This window comes from Hirsutella rhossiliensis, assembly GCF_020360975.1.
Source record: "Hirsutella rhossiliensis strain HR02 chromosome Unknown scaffold00007, whole genome shotgun sequence".
NCBI classification, from domain to species: Eukaryota; Fungi; Ascomycota; class Sordariomycetes; order Hypocreales; family Ophiocordycipitaceae; genus Hirsutella; species Hirsutella rhossiliensis.
Genome location: NW_025408673.1, coordinates 662,892 through 687,068, shown reverse-complemented (window position 1 = coordinate 687,068; position 24,177 = coordinate 662,892). Strand labels below are relative to the sequence as shown.

At 41.5% G+C, this 24,177-nt stretch overlaps 2 protein-coding genes across 2 annotated transcripts; one reads left to right on the top strand and one right to left on the bottom strand.

Moving 5' to 3' along the window:
- Positions 1–56: 56 nt before the first annotated feature.
- On the top strand, positions 57–1,651 carry HRG_06810 (PCI domain-containing protein; the record flags this gene model as incomplete). The annotated part of the gene is made up of 3 exons (XM_044865281.1): positions 57–100; positions 160–379; positions 428–1,651. 3 exons carry the CDS (start codon positions 57–59, stop codon positions 1,649–1,651), a joined length of 1,488 nt encoding a protein of 495 aa, XP_044719243.1.
- An 8,281-nt stretch (positions 1,652–9,932) lies between these two features.
- HRG_06809 (DDE superfamily endonuclease domain-containing protein) lies at positions 9,933–10,434 on the bottom strand (the record flags this gene model as incomplete). The annotated part of the gene is made up of 4 exons (XM_044865280.1): positions 9,933–9,959; positions 10,009–10,255; positions 10,332–10,348; positions 10,402–10,434. The coding sequence occupies 4 exons, from the start codon at positions 10,432–10,434 to the stop codon at positions 9,933–9,935; spliced, it is 324 nt and encodes a 107-aa protein (XP_044719242.1).
- Between the last annotated feature and the right edge of the window lie 13,743 nt (positions 10,435–24,177).

The following is a 24,177-nucleotide window of genomic DNA, read 5'->3' as shown; positions in this document are numbered from 1 at the left end:
AATCACTACCGTCGCCTGGAAGTCTCGCTGCCCGCACAAACTTGACGGAGAGCATCATGTCGGACGACGAGAATTTCATGCAGGAGTCCGACGAGGAGCAGTAAGTGGATTGCCTTTCCACCTCTGAAATGACAGGGCGCATGCTAAGCGGCCGTGTAGGTACGATTTTGAGTACGAAGAAGACGACGACGAAGATTCCGGAGACGTAGACATCGAGAACAAATACTACAACGCCAAGCAGCTAAAGCTGACCGACCCCAACGATGCCATTGCCGAGTTCCTGGGCATTCCTCCGCTCGAGCAGGACAAGGGCGAATGGGGGTTCAAGGGCCTGAAGCAGGCAATCAAGCTCGAGTTCAAGCTTGGTCAGTACGAAAAGGTCGGCACGCCTCGAGTTCCCTCGCTCACCTGTCGCTGACTTGCACAGGCTGCCGATCACTTTGCCGAGCTCCTCACCTACGTCAAGTCGGCCGTCACGCGCAACTACTCGGAAAAGTCCCTCAACAATATGCTCGACTACATCGAAAAGGGTGCCGACCGGCCCGAGGCTGTCAAGAGCATGGAGAAGTTCTACTCTCTCACCCTGCAGAGCTTCCAGAGCACAAACAACGAGCGGTTGTGGCTCAAGACAAACATCAAGCTCGTCAAGCTGCTACTCGACCGCAAAGAGTACGGCGCTGTCGCCAAGAAGCTTCGCGAGCTGCACAAGGCCTGCCAGCGACCAGATGGCTCCGACGACCCCAGCAAGGGCACGTACTCGCTAGAAATCTACGCCCTCGAGATCCAGATGCTCGCCGAGACAAAGAACAACAAGCAGCTCAAGGCCCTGTACCAGCGGGCGCTCAAGGTCAAGTCGGCGGTCCCGCATCCCCGCATCATGGGCATCATCCGCGAGTGTGGTGGCAAGATGCACATGAGCGAGGAGAACTGGAACGAGGCTCAGAGCGACTTCTTCGAGTCATTTCGCAACTACGATGAGGCCGGCTCGCTGCAGCGCATCCAGGTCCTCAAGTATCTGCTTCTCAGCACCATGCTCATGAAATCCAACATCAATCCCTTTGACTCGCAGGAGACGAAGCCGTATAAGACGGATCCGCGTATCTCGGCAATGACGGAGCTGGTCGATGCCTATCAACGTGACGACGTGCACACGTACGAAAAGGTCCTGCAGGGGAACCAAGACATTCTCGACGACCCCTTCATAGCCGAGAACATTGATGAAGTCACCCGAAACATGCGGACCAAGGGCGTTGTTAAGCTGATTGCGCCCTACACGCGGATGAAACTGTCGTGGATCGCGAAGCAGCTCAGGATTTCCGAGCCTGAGGTCCAGGACATCCTGGGCTTCTTGATTGTCGACCGCAAAATCAACGGGACGTTGAACCAAAAAGAAGGGCTGCTGGAGATTGCCTCGAACGCTGACATGGAGCGCATTGCCGCCATGGGAAGTCTCACCAAGTCAATATCGAACCTCTTCGGTGCCATATTCAAAGACGGCGAGGGATTTCGGACTATCGAAAACACCACGATGGACGACAACTCGCTGGAGAGCGTGCAAGGCGTCGCTCTGAGGAAGGCGTCGCGACTTCGCGAGTCCCAGCAGCAACAACGAGCGAGAAAGGACAAGGGCACGGGTCTCGCGTGGGTCTAGCAGGCGACTGCAAGCTGCGTAAGCAAATGCTGCCTCTCCGACTAGCGTTTTGTGGCGGTTTTAATTTGCCAGCGCGGCCAGCAATGGTCGGCGTGTGCTTTGGCCGAGGCTTCAAGGAGCCTGGACCGCAAGGGCGGTATATCCCTCTACTCTGCATGATTCCGGCGTTGGAACCAGATATCTTGGTGGCACACGAAGACGCCGTCGTTTCGGTGGAACGAGCTGAGCTTGTCAAGGCATTGGTGGGGTACTGTCATCGGATAGCGGCTTCGGACGGGCGATAATGGGTCCGTGATGACGAAAGGGTTGGACCGTCGACAAGACAGTCTGCTGCTGGACCAGGTGATATGTCTTCATCGAGCCGGGGCGTGGAAGGTTCTCGGGGAGCCCGCCTATGGGCGCGGGGCAGCGTCCCTGGTACGTAAATGAGCTGACGATGAGCACGGAGTATTGGCAGCAATCAAAACAATTCTGATGCTAATGGCATTTTTATTTTCCTCACGGAATTTGGGGTTGCCCTTTTTCTGGGGTGGCCTGTCGGCCCTGGATTCCGAAGGTCGCTTGTAGGAGCGTCGCACGACAGCAAATACCTGCATATGTGGAGGGACATGGCAAGCCTGGCCACGCGATCCGTGATTTTGCTGCCACGACGACTAACGAGAAGACGAAGGAGCAAGTAATGATGCAGATATGAGCGAAATACGGAATGCGTGCACGAAATATATTGCATTGCGGCTCATGGTGTTGGCTCCAGGCGCAGGCCTGAGTGAAAAAGGCGGCTAGACAGGGATCCAGTCAGGACCAGGTGTAGATAATCAGACTTTCGGCTCACTAAACTTCCCAAGTGGTGATAGATTCGCTCCAAGCAAGTCCACGATTGTCGGCTGTGCGAAGAGCTTGCAGTGCTAAGAACCGGTAGTATTGCAACAAGAAACAAGGGGCCCCGGACTTTTCACTGCGCAAGGAATTCTGGTCCCGAGCTTCAGACAGGCTTTTGCGAGCCCTCATATACGTCTTTCCCTGTGTTGCCCCCTTTTTCTTTGTCTTTTACTGCCCTCCTCGATTAGATAGCGTGCTTGCTACTTTGCCGATAAAATGACCAGATGGGTGCTCAATTAAAGACTTATGCAACGCGCAGCCAAGCTTCAGGGGCGTAATCACGGGCAATACGTCGAAAAGAGCAGCTATGTCGGACAAAGGCCGAAGACCAGGACGGAGATTTCCGTATAGGTGGTCTTATGTGCCGCTATATATAAGATAGGGTAGATACTTACTAGTGTTATGGACTAGGGTAGAGTAGGATTAGTAGGACTAGACTTAAAAATACCTATAGGTATTAATGCGAGAAAGGCGCTATAGGGACTAGCCCTGCGCCACCCGCATTAGCCATAGCAGGGAAAACGCTATGGCCCCCGCCGAGGATACTAGATAATAGATAGCCCGGACCTCCGAGGCGCTATATATAAGAGCAGCGCCTATAGTAGTCCTCCTTAATACGAATTATCCCTTCTATAACCTTTATATCTAACCCCTAGTATACTAAATTAATAGTAATTCTTACTTTTATAGACGTTCTTTATTTTTATAAAACTATTAAGAAGATCCTCTTCTTAATTAATAGCGGTATAGCTATAGTACTAGTAGCGACCTCTATAGTTATATATATTAGTAGCGACCCTTATATTTATATATACTAGTAAGTAATTATTTAGTTAATTTACTATACTATCTACCCTATATAGTATAAATGCTCTTACTTAATATTTATTAATAGGAACTACTTAATAATTAACTAATTATTTTTCTTATAAAGTAGTCTTTAAAACTTAATTTAGAAATTAATAAGAACCGCTTCCTTAGTAAGTAATACCCCTTATACTAATAACCTAAAGCTATTATAAGGATACTTTATAAAACCTAGACCTAAAAAACTTTATATACTAGCGAACCTAATAAAATATAAAAGAATAAGCCTATATTATTAAGTAATTTACTTTTAACCTAACCTAAGTAAATTCTTAGCGCTTAAAGTACCCCTTAGTCTATATATAGCGCGCGTATATAGCTACCTAGTATTAACTAGTAGAATAACTAGTAACTTATAGCGCCTATAAGTTAGAGTTTAGTTTTATTAGTCCCTTTACTTACTCCTTTAACTCTTTACCTTTATCTCCTAGCTTATATAATTCTCGCGAAGAGAGATGCGAGAAGTGCATGAAAATGCACGAAGGTGAAATTAGAAGTAAGGGGTTAGACAGGCAGGGCAGAGGGATTTGATTCTTGCGGGAGCAGCAATTGCGGTAGGGGAGTGATTGTTGTATTGCCTTGATTCTCCTTCTTTCCTCTATCCAACGCCCTTCTTTATACCCGTCTAGCATCTCAATTAACATAGAAGATCCTGCTTAAAGAAGCCACTAATGTCCTTTCGACTACCGAGCTTTTTGCCGGTTTTTCCCCTCTTTTCCAGCCGTTGCCGGCATATCCGTCTTATCTCTCGCCACCTCTATAGGAAGCCATCGCCACTTCTGCTTCCCCTCATGCCCCCACCCTCCTTTCTGCACCTCTTTTTAGCTCCTTCTTCCTTCTTCCACACCGGGTGTTTTTCAGCTTCCTTGGTCCCTCTTGCCAAGGGATATCTCCGAGAACTGCGAAATCAGGCCACGCTTCATGACACACCCCTTGCCTGCCCCTTAAGGGCATAGCTAATACGGCTTCGGGCTGGTGAGCGTATAGAGGAGGTCTCAGTCTGCACTTCTCCCCTACTCGAGAAATCCGGGTTTTGGCCCCGGGCTCTTTTAGACCTACTTTAGGAAAAGGGGCCTAAGGAGGAAATCAAGTCCTGCAAGAAAGGGGGTCTTCTCTAAGGACAAGTCCCTAAAAAGGGGGCCTTTAAGAAGAACAAGTCCCAATTAAGCTAGGGGCCCTCCTTTAGGACAAGTCCTAATTCCTCTCTTCGGCTGCAGACGTCTCCTTCCTCCTACGTGCCATTAGCTCCTCTCGTAGACTCTTAAGGCGGGCTTCTAAGGACAGCTTCTCTCGAACGTCTTCTAGCCCAATTTGCTGTAAAAAGACAGCTAGCTTCTACTTCGGCAGGGGCTTCGTAAGACCGTCGGCTTTCATCGATGCCGTTGGAACCCAACGGACGGAAATAAGTCCCCTTTAGACCTCTTAGCGTAACCAATGCTGGTGGATATCGATATGCCGTAGCCGGGTCGACAACTTGCTGTTTTCCTCCGTAAGAATTCGTATAGTCTACGTGTTATCGCATTCTATAGCTAATGGGGTCGGAATTTGCAGTCGTAACGATATTAGTAGCCGGCTAAGGAAAATCGCTTCTTTTGACGCTTCTGAAAGAGCTAGTAGCTCTGCCTCCGTGCTTGATGTAGTGACGGTAGCTTGTTTCGAAGCTCTCTAAGCAATGGTTCCTCCAAAAAGGGACATGATGTACCCTTGTGAGCTCTTTCTGTCTAAGGAATTGTCCGCAAAGGACGAATCGCTCGAACAAAGGAAGATTTCGGCAGCTTGTTTCCTTCCCTGCCCTCCTAGGCGCAGACCATGTGATCTCGTTGAATAGAGATAAAGGATAGCTCTGTCTGCTGCTTCTTGATGCCTAGGGCTAGGATTCTGGTTGTGCCTAGCTAGTCGGGAGACCGTAAAAGAGATATCCGGTCTAGTAGAAATAGCTGAAAAAAGCAGGGAGCCCACCTTCTGTTGATATTGGTGTTTCTCTTGCTCCCTAGCTTAAAAGGACGGATCAGGCAAAAGCTCTTCGTCTAACATAGGCGTAGAGGGAAGCTTCTTATCGAGGGAATTAGGGAGGAATTTATAAGCGACCTTGTCGATATAGGCGTCTTAGGTAAGCCAGATAGTCCGTTGGGACCTATTCCTAAGGATTCGTATCCCTAGGAACCACTTTGGCTCCCCTAGCCTAGTCATCTTATACCTTTGTTGCAGGCCTCGTATAGCCTCCCTAGCAGCAGCCTCTTCCTCTTTCGGGTAGGCCCAGATGATGTCGTCGACGTAGAAGAAGACCGTGATTTTACCCTTCTGCATTATACACGGTTCCTAAGGGACTTTCTTGAAGCCTAGGGCTTCGAGGGAACCTGTTAAATGCTGTTGCCAAAGAAGGGGTGATCTTCGTAGTCCGTATAGAGCTTTCCTAAGCCGTAGAACCTTTCCTGGCTGTTGGAAGCCTGGTGGAAGGCGCATGTAGACAACTTCTTCTTCCTCGAGTGGGCAGTTAACAAAGGCGTTGACTGCATCTATCTAATTAAGCTCGAGGTCGAATTCTGCTGCTATAGCCATAAGGGTCCGAAAAGACATCCCAGCTAGGGTGGTTGCCCTAGTAGGTAAATCCCCTTTTTCCTATTAATTCCCACAGACAACTAGCCGGGCCTTGCACTTTTGAAGGAAGCCGTGTTTATCAGTCTTATAGATAAAGACCCACTTGCAGCCAAGGACCTATTTTCCTCTTGCTTTTTCCTTAAGGACCTCTTCGAAAGACCCCATTTCTTCGTGTGAGGCTAGGTAGTCTTTCTAGGCCTAGAAAAACTGGTCTCTTAAGGGGTGTTTTTCTAGCTGCTTCTGGTTTGCTGGTGGGTCCGGGAGGTCTCTTTTGTGTACCTTCCTTGCTAATAGTGGCTTGAAAAGCCGGCCTGCTATAAACGCTCCGTGGGAACCGTCTTCTATCGGCGTTGGGTAGAAGTCGGAAAAACGATCGAAATAGGGGAGAGGTTGGTCTTTATTAGTATCCGTATCGGGCCCTATACCTTCCTTTGCTTCTCGAAGTAGGGATAAAAAGGCAGCCGGGTAATCCTTCGAGAGAGGTGCCTTTCCTACCCCCTTAGGGGTCGAGACGGGAAGACTAACTGAAAAAGCTGCTTCTAGATCTTCTTCTTGTTCCGTAAGAGGAGGCGTAGGGAGGTAGGCGTATTCTAGCTCTACCGCTTTCCTATAGTCTCCTTCTTCGTCTAGATTATCTGATCTAGCAGCTTTCTCTTCTTCTTCTTCTTCGAAGTCGGCGTTATCCTTGACTGCTTCGACGTCGGTTTCTTCTTCCGTTTCCTCGTCTAGGACCTCTTCTTGAGACTGTTGGGAAGGGGGGATTTGGATCTTCTGAATTAGCTAACGTTGTAAGTGTAAGAGGGGCTATTGATCCCTCTTTCCGTCGAAGAAGCTAAATTCGTCGAAAATCACATCCCTAGTCGAAATAACCTTCCGTAGAAGAGGAATCCAGATCCGGAAGATATTCGTAGAATTATACCCGACGAGGTAACCAACAAAGGCTCTAGGATCAAGCTTTCTTTTCTTCTTCCTTTTTAGCTGTGCATCGGCAGTCATAGCGTATGCCTTGCAGCCGTAGGCACGAAGGTGGGCTAGCGAGGCCCTCTTCTTCGTGAAGAGCTCGAGGGGGGATTTCCAGTCTGTTCCTTGGTTTAGTTCCCTAGGGTCCTTGGGGTCCCTCGGGGTCCGGTTCCGAAGGTAACAGGCGGTCTCAACGACTTCCCTCCAAAGGTCGTAGGGAAGCCTCGCAGCAAGTCTCATCGTACGGGCCCTTTCCATCACAGCACCCCCTGATCTTTCTGCCCCTCCGTTCTGGGCCTGGGTATTCGGTGCTGACGGGAGGGGTAAAATGCCCCTTTTTCGAAGCCAATTTGAGATATCCTTCGTAAATAGCTCTCCGTCAGACCGTATCTTCTTTACCTCGTAGCCAAAGTGGGATTTTATCCAGTTAACGAAGTCCCGGAGGGTAGACTAGTTATGCTTGCTTAGGTAGGTCCGTAAGAAATAGGGGAAAACCATCCCTGAAAAAGCGTCTATGAAAAACATCACCCTAACGAAGCTTTCCTAATCCCTAGAGACGTCGGTCCAATCGACCCAAATTTCCTCACACGGCTGGTCCGGCCGTAAAGGCGTTCGTCTGGAAATTCGTCTCCTGGTCTTCCCTTGGCCGCAGTATTCGCATTCGACGGTCTTTGGGCCCCTTATTCGTACGCCCTGTTGTTGGCCTAGCTTATGCAAAGCTAGGGGGCCCGGGTGACCAAGTCGTGCGTGCCAAAGAAGACCGTCTCCTTGGGCTGCTAGAAGAGGGTCCTTGGATCCTACCCTCCTAGCAGGGAAAGCTGACTTCTCGAGAGATTCCTTCCTAAGTATAGGTCGGAATTCGAGAACAAATTGACCGAATTTCTCCTCGATAAGCCCAATGGTCTGATTCTTCTAGACTAGCCTCGTAGGCTTAGACGTCGTATCCTAGAAGATTCCTTCCTTTCGAAGAAGGCGGAAGGAAATCAGGCTCGTTGAAAATCGAGGGCAAAAAGCTACCCTTTTTCTTCGAAGAACTCGTATAGATCCGTTAGGTAATTTCATCGTGAAATTTACCCTTCCGTATCCCTCTATCTATACGGTTGATTCCCCGGCAATAAGGTATTCCCTTCGTGCCTTCTTAAAGGACCGGAATCGTAAGAGTATATTGCAGATATCGAGGGAAGCACTAGAGTCAAGGATAGCTGATTTTCGTAGGGGATAGTCGGAGGGTCCTAATGGTTGGTCTTGCTAATCCGTGGGGAAGACAAAGGCCGGATTTGCTATACCAACGATTTTTCCTCGAATTTGCGGCTCGAATAGGGGCAGCGGCGTTAGTTGCTATTTCTTAGCAACCCGAATCTCGTCTATCTTTTTCTGCAACGAGGGGTCCTCCTTAAGAGACTGTTGTATCGTTTCTTGTAGCCTCTTTGAAGGGTTGAATCCTTCGGGTCGGTTTTCCTCGAAGACCTGCCAGCATTGTGATAATCGATGGCCTAGGGATTTGCATGCTAGGCAGCCGTTTCGTCGTCTGGTCTTCTGTTTCTTCGAGGAATCCTCGTCCCGATCCGGAAGGTCTGCTTGAAAACCCCCCCTTTTTACCCCTTATTGATGATTTTGACGAAGAGGTTCGATTTCGACTAGTTCCCTGATTTTTCGACTAACGGACTGAAAGGTCCATTGGGGGACTAGTCGGGCCGGTCTGACTGACGGGACCGGGGCCGGGCCCGGAGCAAGATGCGTAGCCGGGGCCGGGGCTAGGGCCGCAGCTGCAGTTGACGACGACGTTGAGGCTCTCGAGGGAGGAGGAGCCGAAGGAGCAACAGCCGCAGCAGCAGCAGCGGGAGCCGCAGCAACAGGGGCTGCAGCAGCTGCAGGGGCAGCAGGTCGAGCCGTCTGGGTCGAGTGCTGGCCACGAAGGAACAAGACTGCTTGCTGCTGTACTCTGGCAGCCTCTTCGTCTAGTTCCCGGCTAGCTTCTCGAAAGATAGTCGAGTAACCGTCACTAATAGGCTTTATTAGCAGAGATATGTCCCGTAGCCACTGGCCGGAAAGAGCTTCTGTGAGGAAGTATTGGTTACCATGCCCCACCCCCCTTTCGGTAACACCCACCTTTCGGTAGCGCAATTGAGAAATTCTCCACCAAAAGTCTACCATTTGAACTACATGAAATATGATCAGAACTTAACATTATAAACACAAAAATTATATCATTCCGTAGAGAAATGGACGCTCTTATATGTACCGGCGCTTTTTACCATTCGCCCGGATCTGGTGGTGACTGGAAGGGCTTCGGTGCCACCTTGACTTCGATCACTGAAGCTGTCTCCACCTCTGAGACCGCCTCCTCCTCTGTGTCAGAATTCAGCACAACGGCTATCTCTTGGCTTTTAATTTGGGGAATGGCTTCTCAGCCACCAAAGCTTCACTGAGAGTCATGAACCGTCTGTTCGGGTTCGGAATTGCTCTCCTCTTCTTGCCTCTCTGCAGCCGGGCCACTTCTTCCTCTAGCTTCGCGATTCTGTTGCTGTGCTCGACAAGCGTCTGTTCTTGGGCTTCAAAGCCTCTAGCTATCACGGCGTATCGTCTCCGGGTCCCAGGAGTCTTGTTCTTTCCGAAATCGCGAATCTGGCGGCTGTTTCTTGGTGTATCATCAGAACCAAAAATGGCGCGGACTTTGGAGACGTCTCTACAATGTCTGCGTGAATTTCTGGATGCCGCAATGCCTTGGATCGTGAGATCGGCCAATTCCCAGTGACCCTCCAGCCGGACAATATATTCTTTGCCGTCATTCCAACCTCGCGCGCTTTAGCATATGCCCGTATAAAATTGACCTTATGAACAGGCGCAGAATCGGTCAAACAGGTCAATTTCTGAAGTTCTTTCCGGTAAGCTGCCTTGGGGGCATTGAATACACCGTTATCTAACGGCTGGAGGCCATGAGAGCAGTGGGCAGGAAGGTAACAGCAATAAACGTTGTTCAAAAGCATGTGGCCATCCATGCATCCTGGTCCCGGTTAACAGTAATTCCTACAGAGGTGGATAAAGAAACGCACCGTTGCATGACTTCCATGTCCATCTAATATGATCAGTCTAGCATCTGAGGCATCGGCTGGTCGCGTCTGGGGCAAATAGACCCTCTCAAGCCACTCAATAGCGACATGGTTGTCCGTCCATCCGTTGGGCGACGTTATGTAATGCCAGTCGGCTATTTTGCCGAATTCCGTCAAGAACCACTGTTTCTGAAGCTCTTTGCCCTTAAAGATAATGCCAGGGTAAGGACATGGCCGTTCGCGGTGATAGCTTCAATAAATGAGGTCCAGTTGCGGGACTGTGGCCCTTTCAGAAGGGCCTTCCGTTTTGGGTCTGCACTCCCAACCACAAGACTATCCAAACCTGGCAAAAGAGTCTGGTTAGTAAAAGTAATGAAAGACAAGCCAAATACTCACCAAAGCCAGACATAATACCGCCTTCGTCAACATTCACGGTATTTTCTGGTTTAATCCATCCATACTCCTTTCCCTGATATCGAAGAACCAGTGAACCGCCCGAGGCGTAAAAGCATTAAATCGGTTTGCTTCCTGACGTCTCCCACGCTTGTTCTTGATGTCCGGATGGCGATTGATGAATTTAGAGACCCAGTTGCGCCCCACTGTCCGCTCGTTGTTCAGTTGCTTCATAAGAGCCTCCACACATGCGCGGATCTGACTGTGGGAGGGAGCATAGCCGAGAGACTCTTGGCGGAGGATCCAAGAAACCAAGCGAGCTTCCTGAGACTTACTCAAGAGTTGACGAGGCTGGATCTGATCAGCCAGGGCTACCTGGCCTTTGAGTCTGTCGGAAATAGACTGCTGAGGTATGTCATACTTTTGGGCGGCGCGGTACTGCGACAAGCCGTTTTTTGTGACATCAATTATCGCATTAGCCATAATATCCTCCGTATAAATACTCCGAGGCCGCTTTAAGGTCATTTTGGTCATGTGGTGGAGGAATAACGAGAAGAATCATCGTCAGGAGGCGGAAGGAGATTAGGGGGTTGGATGGTAATTTCGCGTGCAAGGCACGCACAGGCCACAGACCCCTGTACAAACATTCAACCATCGAAAAGTAGAATTCAATCAATCCTCTATCTACTCCAAGTGACGGCTTGTGAATATCTTCAAAGCTGGCTGGAATCGGTGTAAGTGAAATTGATGGTTTTTGGTGGGGATATTTTCTAATGCGCTACCGAAAGGTGGGTGTTACCGAAAGGGGGGTGGGGCATGGTAGCTTCCTCAAGGATTTCTTCCCACTTAGCTAGCCACGAAGAAGCTAGCAGGTTCCTAGCTGAAAAGGCTCCTAGGTGGGCCGTATAGGTCTTCCTAATACGGTCAGTCATATAACCTCTTGAGGGAGCTGTCGAGGTCTCGAGCTTTAAAAGCCACTGCCTAGGAGTCTCTTCCTCTCGAAGAGTGATTAGTTTTGCGGCACTAACGGATTCCGTTATCGCCGTGCGTGCAGCAGTTAGCAACTTCGTCTCGTAAAGGTATTCCTTACGGTGACTCTCGTAGTCGCCTAAGGCAGCAGAAAAAGCTCTCTATTGTGCGGAGGTTAGCTTAGAGAAGAGGGTAGCTCCCTCTACAAAGTCCGTTGCCCTAGGACGAAGAGGGGGCTCGAGAGGGTCCTGCTTGTTAGAAAAGACTAAATTGTGGATGGTTCTGTCTACACGAGCCCGTAGCTCCTTTACCCACTTATCCCAATCTTGGGGCTCTGCAAGAATCGTCCTACGGACCGTAGGGACGGCAGAGGAGTCGATTTTTGTCATCGTTGCGGAAGAGGGGGGGCAGAAAAGTCGGTTAAAAATCGGCTTTTCTAGTAAGAGGGGTAAAAGGATGCAAGAAGGTGCCTTTTGCAGCAGCCGGAAGGTATAGGAATACTATTCCTCCCGGGCTCATAACTCTCGCGAAGAGAGATGCGAGAAGTGCATGAAAATGCACGAAGGTGAAATTGGAAGTAAGGGGTTAGACAGGCAGGGCAGAGGGATTTGATTCTTGCGGGAGCAGCAATTGCGGTAGGGGAGTGATTGTTGTATTGCCTTGATTCTCCTTCTTTCCTCTATCCAACGCCCTTCTTTATACCCTTTTCCAGCCGTTGCCGGCATATCCGTCTTATCTCTCGCCACCTCTATAGGAAGCCATCGCCACTTCTGCTTCCCCTTATGCCCCCACCCTCCTTTCTGCACCTCTTTTTAGCTCCTTCTTCCTTCTTCCACACCGGGTGTTTTTCAGCTTCCTTAGTCCCTCTTGCCAAGGGATATCTCCGAGAACTGCGAAATCAGGCCACGCTTCGCGACAATAATATATATTTAAGCTAGAGTAATACCTATTTAAAAGTTCCCTTTTAAAAGAAAGTAAGCCTAGAAAAACTCTTCTTTTATAAATACTAGATTATTAATAGTATCTCTCTTAGCTAGTCCTATTAGTAAGAAGACTCCTTTAATACCTTAAATATTAAAACCCTCCTTATCTAAGATATCCTTTATAAGGATAATAATTTAAAGACGATCTCTATTACCTTTAAAGCCCTTTAATCTTATATATAGTATAGCTTCTTAACTAATATCCTTCCTTTATAAAGATACGCTAAAAGTAATATATATAGCTAAGCGAACTTACCGCTAGTATACTAACTTTTCTCTTTAACTCTTATCTAATAACTATACTTACTTAGTAGTCTATAACTTAGTAACTATAAGGAACGGTGTTCCTACTATAAATAAAGCAGCTATAATATACTCTCTTAATTATATAAGCCGATAAGTAGTATATTGATTATAGACGAAATCCTATCCTATATAGCAAGAATCTAGCTTAGAATGCTAGCTAAGACCTCTTAAGAATACCGGCACGACTAACCTCCTTTAAACACGAATATTAGTAGAACTAAGACACTTCTAGATATACTCGAGGTATCACGGAATTCCTTAGTTTTAGGGCTATACGGCAGCCTAAATCTAGTCCCGAAAGGTTCTTCCGTTTAGCTATAATTGTCTATATAAGACAGTATGTCCGCTAGTAGATAGAGATAGAATAATTAACTTTAATACCTCTTCTATATACTAATATACTACTAATAAATTCCGTTGAAAATCCTACCTTATACCCTTCCCTCTATTACGTAGTCTTACGTGATTCCTTGATTTCCTAAAATTCCGCTTTTGCTTATATACCTTAAGAGGTTATAAGCCCGGCTTACTCCTTTTAAGCTAGGAAATTAACTTATACCTTTGAAATTCCTCGTTGAAATACCCGATTAAAATTCCTTTCGAAAATCCCCCTAATAACTTCTTTTACCTTCCTACGCTCTTAAACTCCCGTCTAGACTTCTCGATCCCTATAAACGAAATAATACCGAATTTATATAAAATAGGTAGATAAAAAGAATATAAATTCTCTAGACTTAAGGGAAATTTAAATTATACTCTTTAGACTACGAGGATAAGAGCTATTATTACTAAGGAAAAGCTTATCGCTACCTTAGAGCAAGAAAATTATATAAAGACTATAGAAGCTTTATCCTAGATTTTTCTTTAAGTTAAAGATAGCCCTTTAATATAAATTAAGCATTTAATAAATACTAAAGCTGCTTAGGATAAGCTTATAAAGCTATATAATCCGTCGAATTTCTCGTTAAATTATTTGCTTATAAAGCAGCTCTTTAATCTTAGTCCCTTAGGCTTTAATTTAGAGAAATACCTTTATAAGGTAAAGGAAATCTACGAGGATTTAAAATCCCGTAATATAGAAATTCTAGAAGTTATCCTTATAGTATAGATTCTTAATTGCCTTAATAAGGAATTTAGAAGCTATATTATAAATATTATATAGAGCCTTAGGTATAATTCTATAGCGTTTACCCTCGAATCCCTTATAGCTAGTCTTTTAGACGAAGCTAGAAGAATAGAGGATATAGATAAATCTTCTAAGAAAGCCTTCTTAATATAAAGGAAGCCTTAGAAAGCCTATAGAAATTCTATAGATACTCCTTATTATAAGGAATATAAAAAACTAGGGCATTTTATAGTAAATTACTATAAATTATACCTAAATAAGGCTCCTACTTATTAGGTTTTAAATAAAGGGAAAAAGGATAATAAGACTTAAATTTCTAAGAAGAGAAAATCTTCTTTTTCTTCTTCTTCTAAAAAGAAATCCCCTTTTAGTAGTGTTTCTACTACTAATAAAAGAAGGAAGGGTCGAATTATAGACCTAGAGTCCGATTTAGACGATAGTAATAAGGTCTTAAATATAGCTTTATAAGAATATATAGACCTAGATATCGACCTTATAGACCTTTTTAGGGCTCCGACCCCTATATAAACGTCTAAGGATTTAGAGGTATTTTTAACCTCTATAAATACCCCTATAATAGAAGCTAATAAAAACTCTCTTTTAGGACCTCTAGAAGCCTTAATTCCTAGAATAAAAGAATTAGTCTTAAAGGTAAGAGAAGGAGGATTTCTTAGTTATAAGAATAAAAGGATCTTTAATTTTATTTAGGATACCGGAGCTACTAAGTATATAGTATCGAATAAGAATTTCCTTATTAACTATAAAGAAATTAAGTCTAAAGTTTACTAGGGAAAAGCTTCTTTTATATTAGTAAAAGAAAAGGGGGACTTAGTATTTAAGTTCCCGTATAATAGTAAAAGGTATATCCTTCGAGACTGCTTTTATATACCTAAATTAAGGGTAAATATACTATCTTAATCTTATTTTAATAATACCTATGCCTTAATAGGAGGAAATAAAGTCCTTTTATTAGATAATAAGGCTAAGGTCCTTACTAAAGGATTTCTTAGAAATAAATTATATTATATTCTTATAGAACCTTTATTAGAAAGCTAATTAATCCTTATTACGTCTTTAAAGGCAAAGGATATAGATTTTTATACTTAGTACTTACGCTTAGGGTATAGAAATAGTAGGGCTATTTTAGAAATATTAAAAAGATATAATAAGGATATAAAAATACCTTTAAAAGAGGAAAATAAAATAAGATAGTACGAAATATATATTAAAGCTAAAGCAACGAATAAGGTTAATAAATAACCTTTATATAAGTCTTATTCCTATTTAGAAAAAATAGTATTAGATATTTAAGGGCTAATTAAAGTGCCTACTTATAATAAATATTACTATTATATTTCTTTCCTAGACGTAGGAACCTAATATCTAGAAATATACCTTCTTTAAAAAAAAAGGGAAGCTCTAAATAGGTTCCTAGACTTTAAAAATAGGGTAGAAAATAACCCTAAAAATACTAGGATTAAAGAAGTATTTTCTAATAATACTAAAGAATTCTAGGAGGCCTACTAGCTATAACGCTAGAGTCGGTTTAAATCTAGCTAAGGGCACGATTAATTTTTAGTCGGACTAATAGACTACGCTAACCTACTTATTAATTAGCTAATTAGCGCTTCTAGAAGCGCTTATAAGTATACTAGTAGTCTAGCCCCGCTATAAGTAGGCCGGCCCGGACCTCGCCTACCTAGACCTAGCGACGAATTCGTTAGGACCTCCCCCTAACCCTAGTCTAGGCCCCCCGACCGGGAAAATAAAAAAACCTAGGGCCGATACTAGTAACTCGATAAGTACGGCGCGAAGCTAGTGCGATAACCTAACTACCGGCCCGGCTAAAGGCCGGCATTAATAAAATTAGCCCGCTAAGCCTTACGGCGGAAAAATAAAGTAGAGCCTAGGAAGATATCGTTATAGGATAAGGTTAGAGATAATTATATAATTAACTATTAACTAAAAACGCTTATACTACCGATTAACGCTATATACCCCGCGTATATAAAGGAGTTACTTTCTAAGGTTACTTTATAGCGGGGCTAATATAATTCCGACTAACTATAATAATACCTAAGATAGCCGGCGTAAGATTCCTACGTATTATAACCGCGACCCGGTATAAGGGCGGACTAGCTACGAAAAGAGAGGAGGGTTTTCCTTTAAGCACTCTAGTTTTTCCCTCTTATTTAACGCCGAAGTTCTAGATACCTCTAGATAGGTTACTAGTATAATCTTAATAATACTAAAGAATTTATATATAAATAAAGCTCTACTACGAAAAAGAAGGAATTACCTTTAATTTTAGTCCTCCTAGGACGCCGGAATCTAATAGTAGAATAGTAAGAATAAATCTTATTATATTAGAAAAAGTACTAGCTCTTTTATTTACTACTAGGCTTCCTAAATACCTATAGGGAGAAGCTATTTTAATAGCTACTTATTTATATAATAGATTACCGTATTCTACGATAGGATTTAAAAGTCCTATAGAAAAGAGGGATAATATAATACTACCCTTTAAGACCTTAAATAAAATTAAGACCTTTAGAAGCCTTATATATTATAAGAATAAAGACCTTAAAGATAAGCTAGATAATAGAGCTTTTAAGGGAATAATAGTAAGCTATTTAGGAAATATATATAAAATCTAGGATTTTTCTAAGAGAGAGATTACTATCTTTAGAGATATTACTATACTAGAAAATAAATTTATAGAAAATCTAGAAATTCTAATAATAATAATGCCTTTAATTTTAATTTTATTCTAAATAAAGATAAGCTAGAAAGCTATATCCCTATAGAGGAAGCTACTAAAGAACCTAGAGATAAAAGTCCCTCGCCCTCTATAAAAGAAGAGTCTTTAAATAATAATCCTATTCTTACTACTAATAAAATAGTAGTAGAATTACCTAAGAAGCTAAAAGGGTTCGATTTTAACTATATTAAATACCCTACTATTAATTTATTTCTAAACTATAATTATAAAGAGTTAATTCTAGTAAGTATAGAAAATTAAGATCTAAAAATTCTAAAGACCTATAAATAGGCAATAAATAGCCCTAAAGTAGTATTTTAGAAAGAAGCTATAATTAGGGAAATAATCTAGCTAATTAAATATAAAACTTAGGAATTTTCCTACCTCCCTAAGGATAAGGAGGCTATAGGAGGCCGCTAGGACTATACTATTAAGAAGGATAATTAAAATAATATAATAAAATATAAAGCCCGTTTCGTAATATAGGGATTTAAGTAGATCTATAGCTTAGATTTCCTAGATACCTTCTTAACTATAGCTAGATCTAAATCTATTAGAATTCTACTTATTTTAGCTATTATCTATAAATTCGAAGCTTTATAAATAGATATAATAAATGCCTTTATATATACCGATATAGATAGAGAAGTATATATCGATCTTCCTATAAGCTACGAAGAATATACTCTTAAAGAATATTATTTAAAATATTAATTAGCTTATAGAGCTAAAGGAATTAAACTAACTAAATTCCTAGACCTATATAAAACTAGTTAAGTTAAAGCAAAGCTAAAGAAAGTATTATATAGCCTAAAATAAAGTCCTAAGCTCTAGTATAATTATTTAAAAATTATACTAAATAAACTTAGATTTCTTCCTCTTTTAATAAATAAAAGAGTATTTATAAATAAGGACTATAGTATAGCCTTAGTAATTTACGTCGACGACTTTCTTATAGTAGGGCCCTCTAAGTCTATAATAAAAGAAAGATTATTTAAAGAATTATCTAAATTCCTAGATTTTACTATCTTAAGAGATATAAAAGACTTCTTAGGTCTAAATATTATAATAAACCGAGAAAATAAAGAGCTATATATATCTTAAGAAAATTATACCTTAAATAAATTAAAGGAATTTAATAAAGAAGGTTTAGGAACTTTAAATTTACTTACTATTCTCGCGAAGAGAGATACGAGAAGTATATATAAAATACTTAAAGGTAAAATTAAAAGTAAAGTCGGATAAGTAGGGCAGAGAGATTTAATTCTTACGGGAGCAGTAATAAAGGCAAGGGAGTAATTATTATATTTCCTTAATTCTCCTTCTTTCCTCTATCTAACGCCCCTCTTTATACCCGTCTAGTATCTTAATTAATAAAGAAGATCCTACTTAAAGAAGCTACTAATATCCTTTTAACTACTAAGCTTTTTACTAGTTTTTTTCCTCTTTTCTAGCCGTTGCCGGTATATCTATCTTATCTTTCGCTACCTCTATAGGAAGCTATCGCTACTTTTACTTCCCCTCTTACCCCTACCCTCCTCTCTATACCTCTTTTTAGCTCCTTCTTCCTTTTTCTATACTAGGTGTTTTTAGCTTCCTAGGTCCCTCGTACTAAGGGATATCTCTAAGAACTATAAAATTAGGCTACGGTTCGCGATATACCCCCTTAGCTATAGCCTGCCCTTATAGAAAGGGTAAAGCTAAATACCTAGGCCGGTAAGCGTATAGAGGAGGTCTTAGTCTATACTTATCCCTTACTTAAGAAATCCGGGTTTTAGCCCTAGGCTCTTTTAGACCTACTTTAGGAAAAGGGGCCTTAAGGAGGAAATTAAGTCCTATAAGAAAAGGGGGCTTCTCTAAGCATAAGTCCCTAAAAAGGGGGCCTTTAAGAAGAATAAGTCCTAATTAAGCTAGGGGCCCTCCTTTAAGATAAGTCCTAATTCCTCTCTTTAGCTATAGACGTCTCCTTCCTCCTACGTACTATTAGCTCCTCTCGTAGACTCTTAAGGCGGGCCTTTAAGGATAGCTTCTCTCGAACGTTTTCTAGCCTAATTTACTATAAAAAGATAGCTAGCTTCTACTTTAGTAAGGGCTTTATAAGACCGTTAGCTTTTATCGATACCGTTAAAACCTAACGGATAGAAATAAGTCCCCTTTAGACCTCTTAGCGTAACTAATACTAGTAGATATCGATATACCGTAGCTAGGTTAATAGCTTACTATTTTCCTTTATTAGAATCTATATAGTCTATATATTATTATATTCTATAGCTAATAGGGACGGAATTTATAGTCGTAACGATATTAATAGCTAGCTAAGGAAAATCGCTTCCTTTAACGCTTTTAAAAGAGCTAGTAGCTCTGCCTCTATACTTAAAGTCGTAGTAGTAGCTTACTTCGAAGCTCTCTAAGTAATAGTTCCTTTAAAAAGGGATATAATATACCCTTATAAGCTCTTTCTATCTAAGGAATTATCCGTAAAGGACGAATCGCTTAAATAAAGGAAGATTTCGGCAGCTAATTTCTTCCTTTCCTACCCTCCTAGGCATAGACTATATAATCTCGTTAAATAAAGATAAAGGATAGCTCGGTCTACTACTTCTTAGTGCCTAGGGCTAGGATTCTAGTTATACCTAGCTAGCCGGGAGACCGTAAAAGAGATATCTAGTCTAGTAGAAATAGCTAAAAAAAGCAGGGATCCTACCTTCTATTAATATTAGTATTTCTCTTACTCCCTAGCTTAAAAGGACGGATTAGGTAAAAGCTCTTCGTTTAATATAAGCGTAGAGGGAAGCTTCTTATCGAGGGAATTAAGGAGGAATTTATAAGCGACCTTATCGATATAGGCGTCCTAGGTAAGCTAGATAGTCTATTAAGACCTATTCTAAAGGATTTATATCCCTAGGAACCACTTTAGCTCCCTTAGCTTAGTTATCTTATACCTTTATTATAGGCCTTATATAGCCTCCTTAGTAGTAGCTTCTTCCTCTTTTAAGTAGGCCTAGATAATATTATCGACGTAAAAGAAGACTATAATTTTACCCTTCTATATTATATACAGTTCTTAAGGGACTTTCTTAAAGCCTAGGGCTTTAAGAGAACCTATTAAATACTATTACTAAAGAAGGGGTAATCTTTATAGTCTATATAAAGCTTTCTTAAGCTATAGAACCTTTCTTAGTTATTAGAAACTAAGAGGAAGTCGTATATAGATAACTTCTTCTTCCTTAAGTAAGCAGTTAATAAAGGCATTAACTATATCTATCTAATTAAGTTCGAGGTTAAATTCTACTACTATAGCTATAAGGGTCTAAAAAGACATCCCTACTAGGGTAGTTGCCCTAGTAAGAAGATCCCCCTTTTCCTACTAGTTCCTATAGATAACTAGCTAGGCCTTATACTTTTAAAGGAAGCCGTGTTTATTAGTCTTATAGATAAAGACCTACTTAAAGCTAAGGACCTATTTTCCTCTTACTTTTTCCTTAAGGATCTCTTCGAAAGACCCTATCTCTTTATATAAGGCTAGGTAGTCTTTCTAAGCCTAGAAAAACTAGTCTCTTAAAGGGTGTTTTTCTAGCTGCTTCTAGTTTGCTAGTAGGTCTAGGAGGTCTCTTTTATATACCTTCCTTACTAATAGTAGCTTAAAAAGCCGGCCTACTATAAACGCTCCGTAGGAACCGTCTTTTATTAGTATTAAATAGAAGTCGGAAAAACGATCGAAATAAGGGAGAGGTTAATCTTCTTTAGTATCGGGCCCTATACCTTCCTTTGCTTCTCGAAGCAGGGATAAAAAGGCAGCCGGATAATCCTTTAAGAGAGGTGCCTTTCCTACCCCCTTAGGGGTCGAGATAGGAAGACTAACTAAAAAAACTGCTTCTAGATCCTCTTCTTATATAGGAGGAGGCGTAGGTAGGTAGGCGTATTCTAGCTCTACCGCTTTCCTATAGTCTCCTTCTTTATCTAGATTATCTAATCTAATAGCTTCCTCTTCTTTAAAGTCGGCGTTATCCTTAACTACTTTAACGTTAGTTTCTTCTTCCGTTTCCTTATCTAGGACCTCTTCTTAAGATTATTAGGAAGGGGGGATTTAGATCTTTTAAATTAGCTAACGTTATAAGAGTAAGAGGGGCTATTAATCCCTCTTTCTATTAAAGAAGCTAGATTTATCGAAAATTATATCCCTAGTCGAAATAACCTTTTATAGAAGAGGAATCTAGATCTAGAAGATATTTATAGAATTATAACTAACGAGGTAACTAATAAAGGCTCTAGGATTAAGCTTTCTTTTCTTCTTCCTTTTTAGCTATATATCGGTAGTTATAGTATATACCTTATAGCTATAGGCATAAAGGTAGGCTAGCGAGGCCCTCTTCTTTATAAAGAGCTCGAGGGGGGATTTCTAGTCTATTCCTTAGGTAGTCCCTCTAGGGGTCTAGTTCTATAGGTAATAGGCGGTCTTAATAACTTCCCTTTAAAGGTTATATAAAAGCCTTATAGTAAGTCTTATTATATAGGCCCTTTTTACTATAGCACCCCTTAATCTTTCTACCCCTCCGTTCTAGGCTTAGGTATTTAGTACTAATAGGAGGGGTAAAATGCCCCTTTTTTAAAGCTAATTTAAGATATCCTTTATAAATAGCTCTTTATTAGACCGTATCTTCTTTACCTTATAGCTAAAGTAGGATTTTATTTAGTTAACGAAGTCCTAGAGGGTAGACTAGTTATACTTACTTAGGTAGGTCTATAAGAAATAAAGGAAAACTATCCTTAAAAAAGCGTCTATAAAAAACATTACCTTAATAAAGCTTTCCTAGTCCTTAGAGATATCGGTCTAATCGACCTAAATTTCCTTATATAGCTAGTCCGGCCGTAAAGGCGTTCGTCTAGAAATTCGTCTCTTAGTCTTTCCTTAGCTATAGTATTCGTATTTAACGGTCTTTAGGCCCCTTATTTATACGCCCTATTATAGGCCTAGCTTATATAAAGCTAGGGGGCCCGGGTAACTAGGTCGTGCGTACTAAAGAAGACCGTTTCTTTAGGCTGCTAAAAGAGGGTCCTTTATAGTAAACCTATTCCTCCTTATAGGGAAAGCTAACTTCTTAAGTAGTTCCTTCCTAAGGATAGGTCGGAATTCGAGAATAAATTAACCGAATTTCTCCTCGATAAGCCTAATAGTCTAATTCTTCTAAACTAGCCTTATAGGCTTAGACGTTATATCCTAGAAGATTCCTTCCTTTTAAAGAAAGTAAAAGGAAATTAAGCTTATTAAAATTCGAGGGCAAAAAGCTACCCTTTTTCGTCGAAGAATTTATATAGACCTATTAAGTAATTTTATCGTAAAATTCACCCTTCTATATCCCTCTATCTATACGGTTAATTCCCTAGTAATAAGATATTCCCTTTATACCTTCTTAAAGGACTAGAATCGTAAGAGTATATTATAGATATTAAAGGAAGTACTAAAGTTAAGGATAGCTAATTTTTATAGGGGATAGTCGGAGGGTCTTAATAGGTAGTCTTATTAATCTATAAGGAAGACGAATACTAGATTTACTATACTAATAATTTTTCCTCGAATTATAGTAGCGGCGTTAGTTGCTATTTCCTAGTAACCTAAATCTTATCTTTCTTCTTTTATAATAAGGGGTCCTCTTTAAGAGACTATTATATCGTTTCTTATAGCCTCTTTAAAGGATTAAATCCTTTAGGTCGGTTTTCCTCGAAGACCTACTAGTATTATAATAACCGATAACCTAGGGATTTATATACTAAGCAGCCGTTTTATTATCTAGTCTTTTATTTCTTCGAGGAATCCTTGTCCCGATCTAGAAGGTCTGCTTAAAAACCCCCCCTTTTTACCCCTTATTACTAATTTTAATAAGGTTCGATTTCGACTAGTTCCTTAATTTTTCGACTAACGGACTAAAAGGTCTATTAGGGGACTAGTCGGGCCGGTCTAACTAATAGGACCGGGCCTAGAGCAGAAGGCGGAGCCGGGGCCGGGACTAGGGCAGCCGTTAAAGACAGGGTTAAGGCTCCCGAGGGAGGAGGAACCGAAGGAGTAATAGCCGTAGCAGTAGTAGCGGGAGCCGTAGTAATAGGGGCTATAGCAGCTATAAGGGCAGCAGGTCGAGCCGTCTAGGTCGAGTGCTAGCTATAAAGGAATAAGACTGCTTACTATTATACTCTAGCAGCCTCTTCGTTTAGTTCCCGGCTAGCCTCTCGAAAGATAGTTAAGTAACTATTACTAATAGGCTTTATTAGTAGAGATATATCCCGTAGCTACTAGCCGGAAAGAGCTTCTATAAGGAAGTATTAGTTAGCTTCCTTAAGGATTTCTTCCTACTTAGCTAGCTATAAAGAAGCTAGTAGGTTCCTAGTAAAAAAGGCTCCTAGGTAGGCTATATAGGTCTTCCTAATATAGTTAGTTATATAGCCCCTCGAGGGAGCTATTAAGGTCTCGAGCTTTAAAAGCTACTGCCTAAAAGTCTCTTCCTCTTAAAGAGAGATTAGCTTTATAGTATTAATAGATTCTATTATTACCGTATAAGCAGCAGTTAATAGCTTCGTCTTATAAAGGTATTCCTTATAATAACTCTCGTAGTTACCTAAGGTAGTAGAAAAAGCTCTTTGCTATATAGAGGTTAGCTTAGAGAAGAGAGAAGCTCCCTCTATAAATTCCGTTGCCTTAGGATAAAGAGGGGGCTCGAGAGGGTCCTTCTTATTAAAGAAGACTAAATTATAGATAGTTTTATTTATACGAGCCTATAGCTCCTTTACCTACTTATCCTAATCTTAGGGTTCTATAAGAATCGTCCTATAGACTATAGGGGCGGTAGAGTCGTTTTTCGATATTATTATAGGGAAAGGGTAGAAAAGTTAAGTAAAAATTAGCTTTTCTAGTAAGAGGGGTAAAAGGAAGTAAGAAAGGTGCCTTTTATAGCAGCCGGAAGGTATAGGAATACTATTCCTCCCTAGCTTATAACTCTCGCGAAGAGAGATACGAGAAGTATATATAAAATGCTTAAAGGTAAATTTAAAAGTAAGGGGTTAGATAGGTAAGGCAGAGAGATTTAATTCTTACGGGAGCAGTAATAAAGGTAGGGGAGTAATTATTATATTTCCTTAATTCTCCTTCTTTCCTCTATCTAACGCCCTTCTTTATACCTATCTAGCATCTTAATTAATAAAGAAGATCCTATTTAAAGAAGCTACTAATATCCTTTTAACTACTAAGCTTTTTACCGGTTTTTTTTCCTCTTTTCTAGCCGTTGCTAGTATATCCGTCTTATCTTTCGCTACCTTTATAGGAAGCTATCGCTACTTCTACTTCCCCTCTTACCCCTACCCTCCTCTCTATACCTCTTTTTAGCTCCTTCTTCCTTCTTCTATACCGGGTGTTTTTAGCTTCCTAGGTCCCTTATACTAAGGGATATCTCTAAGAACTACGAAATTAAGCTACGCTTCGCGATAACTATAGTTAGCTTTAAGCTTATAAAAGCAAAGGAATTACCTTCTAAGAAAGATATATTATAATTTTAGAAAGAAATAGGATCTCTATTATACTTAGCCCTATTTACTAGGCTAGATATCTTATAATCTATAGTTTCCTACGCTAAATTCGCGGCTAAGCT